Source organism: Anneissia japonica, unplaced genomic scaffold, assembly GCF_011630105.1.
Source record: "Anneissia japonica isolate Jap-2015-1 unplaced genomic scaffold, ASM1163010v1 scaffold284800_len683186_cov164, whole genome shotgun sequence".
Lineage (NCBI taxonomy): Eukaryota > Metazoa > Echinodermata > Crinoidea > Comatulida > Comatulidae > Anneissia > Anneissia japonica.
In genome coordinates, this window is record NW_022711393.1 from 106,873 (window position 1) to 125,811 (window position 18,939).

The window sequence follows — 18,939 nt, forward strand, 5'->3', positions numbered from 1 at the left end:
CTTCCCCCTCCCCCCTCATCAGCACCCCCATTCCAAGAATTTTAGATAATCCACTGGTTGAGAATGATTCAATCAATGTACCAAACGAAGGGCCACGCCCACCTCAGGCCCACCATGATTGGGGCTGTGGTGATGACATTTTTTAGAGTAATCACATACTGTACCTTTAGAACCCTGGAAATGGCACTGTCAGACTGCAAAAAATAATCGGCTACCAAAGTTTAGGCCTAAATAAAACAAAAAGGTTTGTTTTTACTGAATTTGTGGGAGATAAGTGAATTTCCGGGAGATTTTTGCAGGATTGTGGGAGACCATACTGATTTCCGGGAGACTTCCGAGAGTTCGGGGGGAGACTTGGGACCCATGCTGAGAGAGGTCTTCTGCCCTCCCGGGACCCCCTGTCGACGGAGGTCTTTTGCCCTCCCTGGACCTCCACCAGTGCTGCCCCTGCTTAGAACCAAACTGAAGCCTGGGTTGATTCTCTACAGTATTCTGAATCAAAGACAGAAAAATTGTCAAGAGACTGCCACTTTTCTTTAAACTGCTCTAAATTCTTGAAAATTATAGTAATAATAACTACATCATTTTGTTGTACAGTATAAGGTAGCCTGTAAAAAGGATGCTTTGTGAAATGGTAAAGACAGTTTAACGTTATATAATTCTACTTTGAATTGATTTCTTTCTTTGTATCACTGCTGGTAACACAGATGATACAACATTAAACTTAAAACAAATGGTAATTTGGAACCAAATTAAATAAAGAAACCCCTAAATATAATAACTCTCCATCAAGTGGACCTCAGACAGTGGAATTTCTTGCTCTAAAGGTACCTTACAGCTTTTTTTTTTTTTTACTTTCAAGAATTTTGAGGTTGGAATATATTTGTAAATATTAAAGTGCTGCTAAAATCAGAAAAGTAATTGTCATGTATTTTTTTAATGGAAAACTAGTAAAACAATTTTATTTTCAGTGTCAGATTAACCAGTCTCCTGAATGTCGCTGTACTTATTAGTTTCATCTCCTAGCAGCCCGTACCAATAATGAAAAAATTCCACTGAAATGTATGCACACTAAATCCAACCAGTGCCAATGATTTGTACTTTTATAAACTAGGCAACTCGAACTCAATTTTGCTAATCTTTGTTTAAACAATCAAAGTAGTAATTCTTCTTCACTTTTTCTAGTGATAAAATATTATTTTTTAAATTTATTTTTTGACATTTTTACTCTTTCTCATCCCCTTGTGTTGTTATATCCACTCCCCAAATTAATCTAAAGTCAAAACAATAATGAATATTTAATTACAGGAGTTTGGCATCAATATGATGATATGATACAGCATCCCAGACTTAATGAACTATTGAAAGAGAAAAAAGATACAGAGGCAAAAACGATTACTACACTAGTTACTGGATGGTTCTACAAGTTGGTTGGTAACCGTTCAGTATCAAATAGAGATGAACGAATAGTTGCAGATAAAAAGGTTGCTCTTTTGTCATATCTCCCTACTTGGGAAGGCTTCTTGAGTGAAAACTTTACACCAATGGAACCTTGCCAAGCCATTGAGAAGTTTCTTCAAGTTGTTGAAGGCATGACTGGAACATGGACTAAGAATGAAAACTTGTATGAGATCAGACATTGGGTCCCAACAGGGTATTCAGCAAATGAGGTAGTATACCATTAAAAAAACTTTCTTCTGTTTAAGCAATCAGAGAAAGCAGTATAACGTTGTTGTTTTGTCATACAATTTTTAGTAGGTCTGGTAATATTTTTGCAAAACGTGTATTGTTCGTGTGTTTTTCTTTGATTTTGATAATTTATGCATATGCAGTAGAGATTTATCATCCACTTTTGTTTGATTTTATTGTTTATGTATGTCATTATCTGCATTATCTTGAAAGGAAGATCATGCAACTAGAAAAATAATAATAATAATGCGACATTTATATTGCGCTGTTTCATTAAGGTCAGAGCACTTTAAATGTTATACTATTGAAAAAATAATTCAGACTCAAGCCATATGCTAACCAAAGACAAACCCAAATATGAAAGAAATAAATCAAACACCTCCGCACCGTACCCCTAAAATTTAAAGTGCAAGGCCTGTCTGGACAATATTCACAGGTGCCGTAGAGGAGTTTGGCATCTATGCCTACATACAACCTAATGTATCGGAAATAGATAGGTTTGAACAGCTTTCTTAAATGCTGCAATGGAGTCAGCCAAAAAAGGTGTTTGTAAAGTTGGTACAATAATTAAATATTGGTATCAGTATTAGAGAAAATATCAGCAATTAGAAAAAAATAGATGCAATATATTGCATCTTTGGTTTCATTTAATATTTTTATCTGTCATTTATTCTACAACAGGTACTTCTGCAGTTTCTTGAAGGGAAGATCATGCAACTAGAAAAAGATGTTTCTAAGGATGTTGATACAAGCATTAAAGCATTGATATCAGCATTAGCTATATTGCATGTTATTAGAAAATCCAACGTCATCTTCGTTGATTGGAAAATTCGGCATACTTTGTTACGTGCATTGGCTCTCCCTTTGTCTCTCACCAAAGATGAATACACATATATTGTGGAGAGACTCCAGGAAGCTTTTAAACCTATACTTGAGTAAGTACACAACATTTGTCCATGTTTTCCCGTAAATCGATAGATATATTTAATTCAATGAATGATAAGCTACTGTACTGTTTGCAGTGTCTATTAAAATTGATGAACAACAGTAAAACACAGACCTTCATTTCCATTTTATTAAATAAAAATATTGTGGCATATACATTGTGATCTTACTCAATGTGTACCACTATGCTTCATATAAATAATGCTGCGAGTTATTGGTTATTCTCCTATCTTGATCGTCACGTTCTTCACACCAATACTTTGATGGTAACGTTTTAGTAGATGAAAATTTGGTGTTGCTATGGTGTAGCTATCTGGTGTAGCTATGTCACATACTGTAGTAGAGGTAATGTTTTGATTGGTAATACGCTTTCGGTACTTGTGCATATAAGCTTGCAAATATGGATAATTTTTCATTCATGATGATGACATAATTAATGTCGAAATATTGAATCCTGACACGATGGCGTGCATTTCGATGCTTGGAGTATGTATTATACTATCTTAATTAAAGATTGGTGTGTAATGATTTTTTTAATTTGTTTTTAGCATAATATGTGTAAATATATGATCGTATAAAAATCTTCGCTGATTTAGAGCAATTAGTTATTTTTATTTCATTTTGATTCTATAGCAAGTAATTCACTATGGAACAATGCTTTATAAAACAAGTATCTTTATGAGACGTATTGAGTAGATTTGTTTTTAGTCCTGAGAAAAAATTTCTGCTGTCCTGAATCCAGGACCTTGAGATTGGAAGGCAAGCATCTGTAACTCTGAGTTGTACAATTCCATTTTAATAGGCTTTAAAATCACCATAAATTCCTGAAGTATGTAAACCATGATTACATTACATAAGTGAAGTATTCATGATGTTGAAATTTTTAGTAAAAATTATTGAGATGTGGGGAATGCTCCTCGTAGTAAAATAAAACAAATTTTTAGCTTTTCTAACCAATTTTTATTTCTTTCAATAGTGATCTGATTATAACACTTGTGTTTTGGTGCAACATGGCGATGGTAAAAGACATTGATGCCACATGGATGTTGGTTGTACCTCTCTTACATTTCCTGCGTGGTGAATCTAAACCAATAGACTGGCCTACAAAGCTGGACAAGTATGATTACAATGATGATGTGTGGTGGGGACATAAAGAACTGGCGATGAACGAAACCAGAAAACACGCCGAGCATTCTATGTAAGTATTTTCGTATGAAGACATGATTGGTATTGATATTGATTGGTATTGATATTGACATTGATATATTAACAGTGTTCAGGGGTGATGACATTTTTGTTAAAGTTAACTACATTTCAAGAAACCAACATTATCATTTGTAGTTTATTGAAAAAAATCTGTTTGCAGTACTTTTTACACATACCAGATGCCTATGTGGAAAGAGACAATTGCCCTAGTACAGTGCATAATTGTCAGGTTGGATTTAAACAAACCTAACATATTATTTGGATAGGTCTTTGTGAATTACAGATCTTGCTAGGCACATTACATTTATAAATTCTGTCCTAAATGTAACATTTTATGAATTAACATCAACTAGGTCACTATTTTAAGGTTTGAGTGTCATAGTTTTACTAAAGATATTTCAGCCATCAATAACTATATAATTTATTATTCTGGTTTTATTTAGAGGACAAATTTCAAACTTTTTGGGAGATCTTTCCCAACTTTTCCAAGTTGACCTTCTACTTCAGCGAACAGTTTTGTCTTCAATGTCAATTATGGAGCTGGCTGAAATGTTTAGCAAAATTGAATTTGATTTTTACATCACTTGTTGTACAATTGGACGCATAATCTTCCAGATCAGTAAATATTGGCACGATTCTGACATACAGGTAAATTATCAGATTGAGCTTGTATAACTTGAGAATGATGGCAAGTTGTTATACTCTTAAATTAATGATATATATTGAGATATTACCTGTAATAATAATACCTGTGATATTGATTTGTGTGCTTCATTGGGCCAAAAAAAAAAAAAAAAAATTCTTGTGTTGGCCACGTTTTGGGAAAATACGGTTGGTAGGAAAAGTTTTTTTTTTTAAAGAATAATGTGTTTAAAAAAGCGGAAAATACCCAAAAATACAACAACAGGGTTCGTACGCGTCTTTAAATTTCTTGAATGTCATGGAAAAACAAATGAGCATTTTCCAGTACTGGAAAGTCCTGAAAATTTATGATTGTCCTTGAATGTCCTGGAAATTTCATCATTTTACCATTTATCCAGTACTGCAAATTGCCTAGAAACAGTAAATTAGATGAGAAACGTTCCCACAAGTAGGTTCCCATGATACTCTTAGGAAAAGCAGGTCAAGTCTTTGTACGCCGCCAATTCAGGAATGTTATCAAAGACAGAAAGTACAGTACGGTATGTCAAATGCTGAAAGTGGCCGACTGGCTGGCAGTGGTTCAGAAAAACTTGTGCGATTTAGTGAATGGAGTTTTTCGCCTATATTTTCGTAAAGTGGTGCTTTTTTAATCTTGTATATGAGAGAGCAGCTTAGCTCAGTCAGCTAATCTGGTGGTAGCCACTGTGTGTGTGCTGTTCTATTCACAATGCCGCCTTTCCTTGCATTTCAGCTGGAGGGCTGAAATACAAGTTATAATCGCGCACCATCTTTCGGATGAGACGTTTAAGCCGTGGTCCAGTGTGCAATGATGGCCCATGTGTACCTTATGCACTTGTCAATTTTAGTCCTGGCCTCCCCGGACCCAGGCCTAGCGGGGACTTAGCCGGGGATGTAATTTCCAAAACGGTTACATGCATGTGAAGGTCCCGGCAAGGTGGGGCCTAATTTTAATGTACATCCACGTCTAAGTCCCCACCACTTACCGTCGTAGTCCTGGTAAAATGCCCCGCTAATAAATGATTGGATGATAAGACCTACTTGAAGATCTAGCCTAGGTCTGAATCGGAGAAGCATGTGAGAGCTACTGTAGGCAGGAGCTATTCCAAGGAGATGAGCTTGCTTAATGGAAGCACTACGCATGCGTATCACTAAGCAGATTTCCATAGAAGTTTGGAAAAGTATAGAAAAAAGGAATTGATCATAGAAAAAGAAAATAATTGATTGATTGATTTAACTGATTGATAGAATTAGTTATTTAATATCAAAACAGAAATAGGCCTAAATGAGAAAATGAATACATGTGTAGTAGAAACAGATTTCCTTGCCTTGGCTCATGTACTGGCATATTTTAGACGCAAAACTAGGTCAAATTCACAATTCACAGATTTTCACACAACACACTCACACGCACCGCCACCTCCGTCAATTTTTATTAATTAATTTATACCATGATCTATAAAAAATGAAACCATGATGGTAGGCCGAAAGTACAGGTAGGCGATTTTTTAAAATTATCAAAACACAATAGTTGCTGACTGAATGCCTAGGCCAAGTGTAGACTAGGTAGGACCAGACCCAGTTTGACAGCACTAGCCTAGGCTAGGCCTAATCACCCGAAACCGTGGCTACTACGTGTAAAATTCCCTGCCCTTCCGAGGCCTGTTACATCTATGGGTAAATTTTAGGTATGTCCCGGCACCACGGGGGCAAAAGTATGTGTACATCCCCGGCTCAGTCCAGGCTATTGCCCCACTATGGCCCAGGTCCGGAGGGGCCGGGACTACAGTTAACAAGTGCATTAAAGAAAGCAGTACACTCTTCGGAAAAAAGAGTAGGGGATTGTCTCCCGGTGTACTACCCAATTACAACCAGAAGGACCCCACTGGAAATAAGTCTTCTTCTAGACTTTCGTGGGCTATCCTTGGTGTTTACACCAAATAAATCCAATCATATATTAATTATGTGTGCGTGTAATTTTAATTCAGACACTGATAATCATAATCATTAACTTCGTTGATATCTTCTACAGTGTTTTTATTTGGTTTCTGTTTTGTGTTATAAACAGTAATATTAAACTTCAGTTCAACAGTTCATGTCGCACATGCTCAGCCCTGTGAATTCGCTTTGTGTATTTCATCACTCTCTGTGCACACTTGCTCTGCACGAATGAACGTGTTTGGCTCTATCTATCTAGTGCAAGGCACCTAGTGCAAGGCAGTTAATTAACAACGTAACCATGGGAACATGTACTTCTACAGTTAATTTCTTACACTGAATGGCGTTCATGTTTAAAGGGCGTATACATTTAAAAGTCCTTAATTTTATAGCGAGGTATTTCGTTAATGTTTCGAAAGTTTACAGAATCTTTCAAAAAAAGAAAAAAGCCGGTCGTCCGCAGCCTATCAGTTGGTAGGATGGTTAGAACCCTGTTGTACGTTAACATTTGTTGCATAGTAGATTATAAAAGTTTATGTAGGCCTACATCATTATAAATGTACAAATACGGAGATAACATTAATAACTAAGGCCTATAGTAATTATTATGACAGGCCCCACCCATTCTCTTTAGGCCCAATAATAGACCTAATATCAATAATAATAGGCCCAATAGTAATGAATAATAGCAAATAATAATACAATAGTATGATGATGTGTAGAGGATACAATTAATTAATAAAATAGTTTAAAACCTAACGTCTTCGCAACATACACCCATAGAATGCTTATGTCAACTTTGTCACAGCTGAGACAGTTGTTATTCGCTGAACAACAACCCTGGACAGGCACCACAAAAGAACCAAGTTATTTGGCGCGCCGGTACCACAAAAGGCACTGACCCGTTTGAGCGATAAGATAAGACCATTGTTGTACACGCACATTTTTGTGTGCCGAGGAGATTATTCTACTCCAGTTCACCCTGCCTTACTTTACCGATACTTTCATGTACTCGTGAGAACTCCTTTGCTTACCAACAAATTTTTACATGTGTGAGAAACACATAATTGCTCGTGAGAAAAAGAGACAGATCTATCACCTCCGAATTAGTGTTAGAAACTTAATATACACTCAACTAACATGCATTTAAAATTAGCACAGCATAATGCTTTGTAATCAATCGTAAAATCGCCGATATTTTACTGTTAAGCGATATAATGGGTCCTTGAAATTTGAAAAATTTGACCTGTTAAAAATTTGCTTGTTAAAAAACGTACGAACCCTGCAACAAAGACCATTTATACATCTATATTAAAGATCAAAATGATCACATAACACTTTACCTACCGTCCAGCAACATATGCCTATTCCAGCCTTTTTAGCTCATTTAAAAACTATTTTTCGTTGTAAAAGAAAAAAAACCTAAAATGCCGGACCTCAATTTTGTACAATTTGGGTCGTTCGGGGGTGGCCAACACTATCATTTTTTTTTTGGCCTCATTAGAACAATAGATACATATTGTTTTATTTTTTTTAAATGTAGCTTGTAAATTGGTATTTAATTCTGCCATTTATACTTTAGGATGGATAGTGAAATATAGACTTCTTCCACTACTGAATGTTCATGTCTATATTCCTCTGTGTGGAGAAGACCACAATTCCTGAATTCATTTTAGTTTTGTCCTTATACTGTATTAAACAACATTTTTTTCTATTGTAATTAATATTATTAGGTACGATATAGTAGTATTTCTGTTTGCAACTATGAGAATGTATACATTTTAGACCAGTTTAATTTACATGAGGATAGATAAATTCACATTCTGATTCTAATATCAGGAACTTTGGACAATTCTTAATGCTGTTCGTCAAAACATACAACATGAAAGTATCAACAATGGTCAAAGGTAATTGTTTTCTATTGATAAAAAAAAAATTATTTTGATAATCGATTCTGAAATGTTGAGGCTGTTAGTCCTATGTGCAATATGGCCCATTAGACTTGCCATAATTCCCTTGTTATTTATTTTTCTTATTCTGGACAGCGCCACCGACAAGAAAGTTAATTTAGATTAGATTAAGCGACTTGTAAAACACTGAATGCAGGTACTGGGATGCCAGAAGAATGACGTAATCTTATATTCCATATTTGGATAAATGGGCAGACTGAAATAAACAATTTCGACCAACCACAATGGTCACATTTTCGGAGCCACAAAATTGAGTCACTTGCGTCGACTAGGTAGGCATGGCAAAAAAATAGTCCTCCCTAATAAAACGTTCCTAAAATATTTAGAATAGACCCTAGTAGAACCATGGAGGAATTAAAAATCCTCCATGGTAGGACTAGTGGGCAATGGTAAAAATTTTTAATTAAGCTTAGGTTAGATGGCATACATTACAAACACAACACCACTTTTCAGGAGAATGGCCCAGGCCTCTGGAATCAAGTAGTAGAGAGCAGTGGCAAATCTTGGGGAGGGGACACACATGCCTTTTCTCCCCCTTCTAAAAAAAAAGTCAGGTAGTTAAAAATCACCTAAAATCCCCTTATTTTGCGAATTAGTGCCCCTCAACTGATCATTGAGCCCCACCCCCACTTCACCTTTGTAAACTCCCCCATCAGCATCCCCATTTCATGACTTCTAGATACGCCACTGATAGATGGAGGCTTAGCCTATTTTTAAGGTTTTACTTATTACAGTAACTGTACCTTTTTAACAATGTTCTACCCTAGGCCTAAATCTGTGTAGCTAGCAGTGAGGAGGGTTTAAATCCAAGTACTACGGTTATCAATCCATAGTCTTTCAGCAGTCCAGAACTAATATACTGTACTCGCGCGAATAAGAGCCCGGGCGCTTAAAATATTTTTTGCACTTTCTGAGGGGCGCTTATTCAGACGGGGCGCTTATTCAAACGGGGCACTTATGAAAACAGAGTGGAAATTGAGGGGATGCTTATGGAAATAGATGAAAATCGATGGGTTCTTATGGGAAATTATTTTAATAAAAAATTTAAGAGGCACTTTTTGAATGAAAAAAGATTATATAAGGACATTACGAATGGTGGTTAGAAAAGATAATCGTCCAGAGAACATGGCTCATAATAAGAATGCGTGGATATTTACTTAACAGAAAAATAGCAGATGCAATAAGTGGTGGGTGGTGGTTAGCTTGTTTGCCATCGGCCGATTGAGATTAGCAGGATGACAGGATCATTGTATTTTTCTGGAAAACTCAGATGAGATTGTGCTTAAGGTCGAAAAAAGAAAAAGAGGAATAGGACTAGACATAGACAAATATGTAAAAAAGATTAAAGTTGGAAATATACTGTCTGTCCAGGGATCGGAGCTCTCATCTGTCCAAGAGAAATATCCTTATTTTGATATTGACTGAAGAAGAATGTGTTTACCCTCTACAGCTCAAATCATGCCAACAACCACAGTCCCAGGATTGATTGGATTATTGACTTGCTAAAATGAAAATCTTATGAGGGGGCGCTTCTTCAAACGGTGCGCTTAAGGAAATTTTCACGTTAGGAGGCGCTGTTATTCGAGAGGGGCGCTTATTCAAACGGGGCGCTTATTCGCGCGAGTATGGTAATAATTGTTTTAATTCAAGTAGGTAGGCAGAAGGGAGCTGGTCTAGCTTAGCCCTAGTCGAGACATGTGCATCTTCAATTTTGAAAATTTACCAAAATCAATTAATATGCATGAAAGCCAATCACCTGATTTACAAAATCGCTCGTGCATACGATAACCCACATCAAATTTGATGTTGGAAACTGTATGCATGAATGGTCATTCAGTGTTTGCCTAGTCCTTAATCCGAAAAAGATAAGAAATTAAGTATTGGGGCGCCAATTAAATTAGGTATGGCACGCACTAATTGCAATATAAAGTGAGTAACCCAAAATTAGTGCTGGAACCAAGGCTATATGGCCCAAGTGCACATTAAAGAATGCAATATACTCTTTGGAAAAAGTAGGAGATTGTCTCTCTGTATTATATTATTACTTAAAATGTACCAGAATATTAATAATCATGATTTAGTACAACTTAAAAAATATATCTAGCAGGGATATAGTTATGGTGGGTGTGGGTGGGCGGGGCCACCCAACTGTGAAGTTTTCCACTCAGGCTAAAGCTAATTTCATGGCCCTCCACCCATTCTTATTATATTAACCCACTTTTCCATCCTAGAATACACTTATTATTTAGGGTTTACTAATGTTATCACCATTAGATTTATAGAGCTACAACCCTGATCTAGCTTATGCAGGTTGTTTTTATTTGGAAAATTATTGTGTATATTCCAACTTAATTTTATTTTGTGATATATTTTTATTCTATGATATATCTATGTTATAATGTTACAGCCTTGACGACAAATTTGCTGAACGGGATTTGAAAGCTATGACTGTTATTCTTGGTTCAATTAAATTGTTTCTAAGGAAATCATATATCCAAGATTTGAGTATGTTAACGATCCCTTTGCTGCTAGAATTATTTGTTGCAAGCTTAGATAGATGCTTCGCTCACTGTGAAAATAATACTGATGCAGCAATGAAATGGAGGCAGCAAATAAAATATAGCCTGGAAGATACTGGACAGTTTGTGAAAAAGCTTTTGAAGAGGTTGTCTGATCAAAAGTCATTTAAGCAATTGGTAAATATTTTACTTGGTATTACAACAAGTTCACCATAATAATATCAGGGTTTTATTTGTATCCCATATACATTTTTTTTAAAGTTTTGTGATGGTGTAGTTTGATATTTCTGTTTATTTATGATTGAACCCTTGCAAATGTATTTCAATGTAAGACATTTTACTAGAATAGCAATTAAATTATATTGAATACTAATAGTCTTCAGACCACAACTCTCAAAAAGAGAGGTGTTTTATGTTGAAGTGTTAAAAATATATTATATTTATGTAACACACCTTGATCAATCATGTGCATTTATATTACTTACCTAATTTTATTGTGATCTATGTAATCTGTTTCACCAAAAAAATATGCATAAAATTATCAAGAGTAATAGATTTTTGTCTGAAGTGTTAAGCAAAAAAAAAAAAAAAATACATGAGATGCAATTAAGATCCCCAACACAAAGAACAAACGACAATAGGCAAATATATTCCCTTCTCACCACTCATAATCCCATAATTTACTATTTGAGAAAATTTTTAAAATGACTCATAATATACTTATGACAATGTATTTACAGTATTTAGTTTATATACTGTTTTTAACATTCTGAAAATTTATCTGATGTGTTGCACAAGTAATTAGATTTTAATACATTGAATAGCTGAAGAATTAATTGGGAACAGCCAATTAAATACAAAAAAAATGACTACTGTACTGAAGAAACTTGGGGCATTAATACATTATTGGAATGTTTACAGTTTATTTTCAATGTGTAATTGCAGATATAACACTGTCAGTTGTATACTATTTCATTTATCTATGGATGTCCTGTATAAGAAACTTGCATTTTAATTTTTTTTTTTTAGCTGGGATTTTTGAATGACATGTTCAATATTGTTTCTGCATATGAAGAAATCACCCAAATATGGATTGCCGACTTGTGCTCATCCTTGCAAGAGAATATTCAATGGGTATATATTAAATGTTAATATTTGTTGTATTGTACTGTTTAAACTACTATTCTAATTTGCTGCTGTTGCTTTGGTTGCTGCTGTCAAAACAGTTGAAAGTCCTTTAGGTTTTTGCCATAACAGTTTTCATTTCTGCTAGTGTTGTTATTGTTATTATAGTTTGTTGCCAAAGTTCTCCCTCATTAAGGCACATAATAGTTCCAAATTTTGTTCGTTTTTGGTGCTACTGCCACCTTTGTTGTTATGTTGTACCATGTTTTGATTCCTATGCATAGCAGCATAGGAAGCTTTGTAACTGACTTGATGTATGTTAATGTGTGTGTGTTTGTGCATGTGTGTAAACAGTAAAATTTGAAACTGTATATGTAGATTATGAATTTTGGTGTTGATTATGTTATAACAATTATTTTGTTGGTTTTACAAACCATTATTTTTTTGGTCCCAATGGATTTTCTTGCCAGTTTATTAGATATAACATTGTAAGATGTAGAAATAGTTTGCTACAGTGGGAACGGTTTGGTTTCTCAACCTCGGTCAGGGTTTCAATCCCCTCGCTGTGCATTTCACTTTATCTGCATTGCTTCTCTCCACCCAGGAGTATAATTGGGTAACTGGTGGGGTTAAATGCCAAAATGCGCTGATGTAGTTGCTGCAATGTTATGGCGTACTACCCCATTTTGTGTTCCATAGGCGTTTAATCCAGTGACCGGGGGTAGTAATGTGAAGCACTTAGAGGCCTTGTTGGCATTAAGCGCTATGTAAATTTAACATATTATTGTTTTGCATCAGGAGGTTTAATAGGAATGTTTTTTGTCCTACCTGATGTGTTATTTTACTGAGTGTTCAGATAAATAGCCTTGTGTCTTAACCACTAGACCACCGAGCTTGCGCTTAGTGACTAGTGTTGAATCTGATCCCCAAATAACAGTGAAATACTACAGTGCTATTCTTTTGTGTTTTGCGTCAAGAGATTAATAGGAATGATGCTTTCTTTTCTTTTTGCTTCATTGTTTTTTTTTTCAATACATTGCGAAATACTCAACATAACCTTTTTGAAAAAAATTACTGATAGTCATTTTCTGTGATTGTAGAAAATTCAAAGAGTCTATGAAGATGAAAATTTGGTGAGATTTTATTGTGATACTGACTTCAGTAAATGCCATCCAATGATTGAGACAGTTTTTTCTGAAGCTGCATTTGGTATTATAGATAAAGTTATGGAGGTCAGTTCTTAACACTATAACTTATTTCTACTTGCAACAAGGTTAACCACAAAAAATACTAACAAATACATTGCCAGATATATTTTATTTGACCACTAAGAACATTAAAATTGTACATAAATGTATATCATTAAAATACACAGAATTAAACTGTAAATTAGGAGGCCAGCTTTAAACAATACAGCTGTGTTATTGTTGTCTTGTGCCTTTTCATCTTTTGTGCTTTTTAACTATCAACAAGAAAAAAATAGAATGAAAGAAAAATAACAATTGGGAATCCAAGTTGATTAAGGTTCTTCACCCCATTCATAGTATTATATATAATATATGATAATAATATTTAATAAAAATTTAATAAAATTTTATTTAACAGTATTTTATAAAATTTTATATAATAATAATATTTATATTGTTATTTATATTTTTCCATATTTTAGGGCAGCACTGGAGAGGTTTTTTTTAACAGTGTCTCTCATGGATATCATGTGCTGCCATACGAGGCTGAAAGATATGGCAAAATATTCTCCCATCTCCTTGAGAAATCACTTACCCATAAGGATGCCATGACACTTCAGTATTTATTACAATGGAAGCCGCTTGCTGGTTTTTTCAAAATGTTAGGTATAGTAAATTTGTTTGTCTTTGAATTTAAAATAATCTTGTTCAAGTCTTCAAATTTCTGTTGTGAGAAACAAGAAGATAGCAAAGTTAAATGCTTATAGATACTCTCAACAATTTGAAAGATAACCACGGCCGTTTCATAGCGATGTAATAAGTACACAAGAGTGTTGAAATACAAATCCGCAAACACAACCTTCCTATTTCAAGTTACCCTATACACAATTACAAAAATTTCTCAACGATAAATCAACGTTTATTGTCAAACTTGCTTTCAAATCATCAATTATAAATTTTTTTTAATTTAAAATCCTACGTCCCAACTAATCTCAGAGCCTGTGTTTTCTACAAATTTACTTGCGCAGGGTGTAATTTCGTGTATATTTGCGAGACCAATAGACACTTAAAAACACAGATTAAGGAGCATTTAGTTTGGGACAAGTCATCACATAATGTTTTAACATCTTCAAAACTCTGTTAAATGTCAAAACGCATCTATTTCAGACTATTTTACTATTCTTGACTATAGCAGATCACCTAACCTTTTGTGATATATAACCGGTCTCTGGTCAGCGTGCGCGTCGATTTAGACCCAGCGCGTCAATTTTTTTATATTTTTCACCGGACATACAACATCGCCACCTATCCCGAATTTTGGGGTGCGGCTTATCCATTCTAGGTTAGGCCATTGCTAGCCCAATTAATTAGCTTAGGGTGGGACCGGTTTGTAGGCCTAGTATTTGTAATTATACTCGCTACAGTGCATGCTACGACATTCAAGCAATGGTTTGGGTTGTCTAAATCATTCATTCATAAACAATTATGAAACATGCTGTTGCTGTTCGAAACCGCTTTCAAAAACTACCGAACTACTTTTCGCGAGTTTGGTCCTGGGGTCATGTGAGCAGCTTCATTTACGAATGTCGCAACAAAGCACACGTGGGCTGGTTGTTGAGACCTGCTGTTTGATGTTCCGGGTTCCCGGTGGCTTGTACTGTTATAGAGAGAATGATCCGCTAAAATTTCAGAATAAAAACTTGTGAAATTAATTTATGCTATAAAAACACAAGTTTTCTTGAAGTAGTAATAATTATTTACTTGAATTTGACTTTAGAAAGGCATTCGTCATCTGCGCATGCGTAAACTTTGTATCGCACAATATTTCTCCACTTCTGTTTTTGTTTATAAAACGTGGTGCGTGATGAGTGCATGCTTCGCACAATAGGCTGTGAGTAGTAATGACTTAGGCCTAGAATTACCAATATATTAAGCTTAATACGACTGTTATTAGTCACCATAATAATAGAATGGTTGTTTAAAATAGATATATATGCTCAATAAGTATTTTATTTTTTTAGATTTTATTAAACTAAACTGATGTTGAAATTTTAACATAGTGCGACTGTCTATCATGGGGATTTCCCTAGGCTAGAGCAAGAATACATTGTTTCATTACAGTAGCCTGAAGTTTACACGCATTTCCAGTTGTTTGTCATCTTTTTCAATAGAAAAAGATGAAATTTCTTTATGTGAATATTTGTAAATAATGTCAGTGTTTCAAAATAAATAAAAAATTAAAATTATGGGAACGGTTTGGAGCTTAAAAAATAGTGATATTTCGCGTCCTAATTAGGGGTGCGGCTTATACACCGGAATATAAGGGACCTTTTTGCATTTTATCGTGCAATACCGTAGTTCGGCGAGTTTGCCAAGCGTGTAAGTAGGTCTATGTGATGAAAGTCCTTTGTCCTCCTCAAGCAGTGGGGAGCAACATTTGTTCCCGTGATCGAAGAAAGTCACGGCTATGGTGGGATCATCGCCCGTCGGATTTTTTCAAAGCGTAACCATTAATGCTGATAATGATGATAAAGACGCGGGTCCCCTTGGCAAGTGAAGTGAAATCGAGGAAATTGTGGAAGGACAACAATGTAAAGCATTAACAGAACATAAAAAGAATACTAAAAATACCTTTTCTGTACTTTCCATGGTTTTCAAAAAATAGAAAAAAAAAAACCTCATCGTCGCATCAATTTTTTATCTTCGGTCTGACCAGAGACAGAAAATTTTTATTATTTTTTTTGGCCTTAGTAGGATCTAAATTCAAGAGGCAAACTAACTCTTGCGACAGCCATAATTTGGGCAGTCATCTTTGTGGTTTATCATGCAAAACATGCTCCTTGCTTGATTCTACAAAAATGATAAAGAGAATCACTGGGAACTTTTACTTAAAACCACCACACCATTTGGACTCAATATTAGGAACGTTCTCCCAGTACACTAAATTGAACTAATGACTTTCCAAAATTATCTATATAAATTATTTGGCTTAATTATAGAAGGGTGCCTCGAAAGTTTAGTTTTACCCTTCCTGCTCACTTATTCACGCTGTTTGTTCTCATCTCACCTAGCCTGTTGTTTCTAATCATGCTTGCATGAAATCCTCACTTTATACTATCTGACTTTTTCCACCCTCACTCAATCGCCACTGAGGAAGGACTAGTCTTGTCCGAAAGCTCTGGTTCTACTTCTGGCTGTTTACTTACTTTTACTTTTTAGCTGTTGCTTATCAAACTTATATCTCTACCGAGATCCAGCCATTCTTTCCCACAGCATTGTTATTTTTCAGTATTTCGCCTTTTAATCTATAGTAACCGGAACGGATAGGGAGGGATTTGGCCAGAAAGGTGGTGGGGTTGTGAAGCATTACATCCCCCAGTAAAGTCATTTAGTCACTAGTAGTAGCGTCCCCTACCACTGCAGAACAGGGGCAGATGCATGTGTTTCCAGGCTAACGTAAAGGAGTTCCCCTGATTTGCATCTCTTAACTAAATGATTCATGGGACATCCTTGGGTACTGATTTATTTAGTCTTTCCCCACCCTCTCCCCTCCAGCAAACAGGATCAACCATTGTAGAGCTTATTTATCTAATAAGTTGAAAAAACAGTAAAACGATTCTGTGTTTTAAAATAGTCCAATGGCGCTGGCCTCTAACCTAGTATTTTTTGTGCACCTAGGCCTACCTTACAGGCCTGGCCCGTGATTTATCAATCTCTGCTAAGCAAATGTCTGAAGTCAAAAAAATAAATATTTTAAGCTGATTTATTACCCAATCTTAGCAAAATCTTAGCTAAAAAATCATCTTCGATGGTGCCAATGTACATGTGACTTTCTAATTTTAAGCAATTTTGAAGCTAAGCAATATGGATAAATTTGACATTGGTAAAAAAATATGGACTTAAGACAAATTTAAGCTTAATTCTAGTTTGAAAAATGTGGCCTGTGGCCCCTGGCCTAACTGGGCCCTTGGCTTATGCCCCTGGCCTAGGCCCCTATTATCAATTCAGAATCTGAATGCCAGTTTTCAAATCTAACTTATTAATTTTATAATGAATTTTAGACATTTTATACAGAAGTTAATTGCTTACTGATTACATACTGCACTGAGGTCCTATCTTACTTAAGCTCACGATACAATTACAAGGACATATATTTGAATTTATAACACCATCAATGCTTCATACTTCTAGCAATTATTAATACCCTACAGCCTATCTTTGCAATGGTTAACAGGATTTCAATATTTTGTTTGTTGAAGAATAGGGTAATATTTGTTTAATATATATGATGCCAGAAAGTATGTTGATGACCATACAATAGGTGACACAACTAAATTTGGTCAAACTGGTAATTTACAAGCAGTACTCGACACCCTTTACAGCTGGACCAAGGATAATAAACTTAAGCTTAACATTTCCAAATGCCAGGTGATTAGATTTAACTTTGGTCGTCGACAACTTCCAGACATCAGCCTCCATATCTCAAATTAAATTCTTCCTGTTGTAAAGGTAAAGGTAGGAGAATAACCCATAACTTGCAGCGTCATTGTGCTGAATTGCGTATGGGTGTGGTCCGTGACTACCTAGCAGCCGTAAAGAGGCGCTTCTTGGTAGATACATTTTCACATCATTCCACAACGACAGGGGCTGAAATGAACCATAACATCGGGGTAACCCCCCTACTCTTCCTAAAGATGCAATGGGTTCTTTAAAGTGCACACGAGCCAGATGTATACACTGAACCTCCATTTTAAGTCCTTATCCGAGAAGACTTGGTTCTACCAACCGAACCATGGGCGAGGAGCGGCTGGAACCAGCGCCGATGTTAAGGCTGTAGTTAGCGGCGCCCCTGCCTTACCGCTCAGCCACTAAAGTTATTGGGGGTGGTTTTTGATAATTAATTTAAGTGGTAAAGTAACACTGATGCTATTATTGCCAGAGCCAATTGTAAACTTTTTATTTTGTGGTCATTGAGGAGAGCTGGTTTTAACGGTGATGAACTCCTGCCGATCTACAGGAGTTATGTACAGCCTGTACTTGAGCACGCTGCGCCTCTGTGGTACCCTGGCTTAACTAAACAACAAAAGCAGTGAGATTGAGCGCATCCAAACTCGGGTTTGTCGGTGCATTCTGGCTGATAAATTCACTAATTATGGAGATTCCCTTTTGCAGCTTGGACTGGAGAGACTGGCCAACCGCAGGGTCTCACTATATACAAATTTTGCTACAAAAACTGCAAAATCTAATAGATTTCATAACTGGTTCCCAACTAATAATGCATGTCACACCATGACACTATGCACAAATATACCATACAAAGAATATAAAAGTATTAAAACACGATTTATAAATAGCCTGTTACCATATATGACCAAAATCCTGAACTCACTTTAGTAGTGAGACTCTGGGGTCGGTGATCTCTTCAGCCTAAGCATTGACACAGAGACGCCTTGCCGTACATGACTCCTGTGCATTGACAGAGCGGTTTTCTTTTATTACAGTGTTTAAGATTTATGTTTGTATATTTCTAAAGTCAACAATTGTATTTCTATTTATTTCATATTTAATATTGCAATATTCTAATAATGATTTGTAAACTTTTAGTTGCCAATTTTATATCCTTGTAATTTTACTCAGTCTTTCAAATTAGCAGATGCTGCAAAAGACTGTTTTGTATGTGAGCTTCTTCTTCAATAAATA

General features: G+C 35.6%; 1 protein-coding gene across 1 annotated transcript in view; it reads left to right on the plus strand.

The window, feature by feature from the left end:
* The window catches only part of LOC117107486 (E3 ubiquitin-protein ligase rnf213-alpha-like), a 71,762-nt gene that overhangs the window by 656 nt on the left and 52,167 nt on the right, over positions 1 to 18,939 (plus strand). Inside the window, exons 2-10 of the mRNA XM_033249184.1 lie at positions 1,309 to 1,670; positions 2,371 to 2,624; positions 3,611 to 3,832; positions 4,284 to 4,488; positions 8,278 to 8,345; positions 10,816 to 11,104; positions 11,957 to 12,061; positions 13,153 to 13,284; positions 13,722 to 13,905. Coding sequence (XP_033105075.1) covers positions 1,309 to 1,670; positions 2,371 to 2,624; positions 3,611 to 3,832; positions 4,284 to 4,488; positions 8,278 to 8,345; positions 10,816 to 11,104; positions 11,957 to 12,061; positions 13,153 to 13,284; positions 13,722 to 13,905 — 1,821 coding nt within the window. The remainder of the gene's footprint in view (positions 1 to 1,308; positions 1,671 to 2,370; positions 2,625 to 3,610; positions 3,833 to 4,283; positions 4,489 to 8,277; positions 8,346 to 10,815; positions 11,105 to 11,956; positions 12,062 to 13,152; positions 13,285 to 13,721; positions 13,906 to 18,939) is intronic.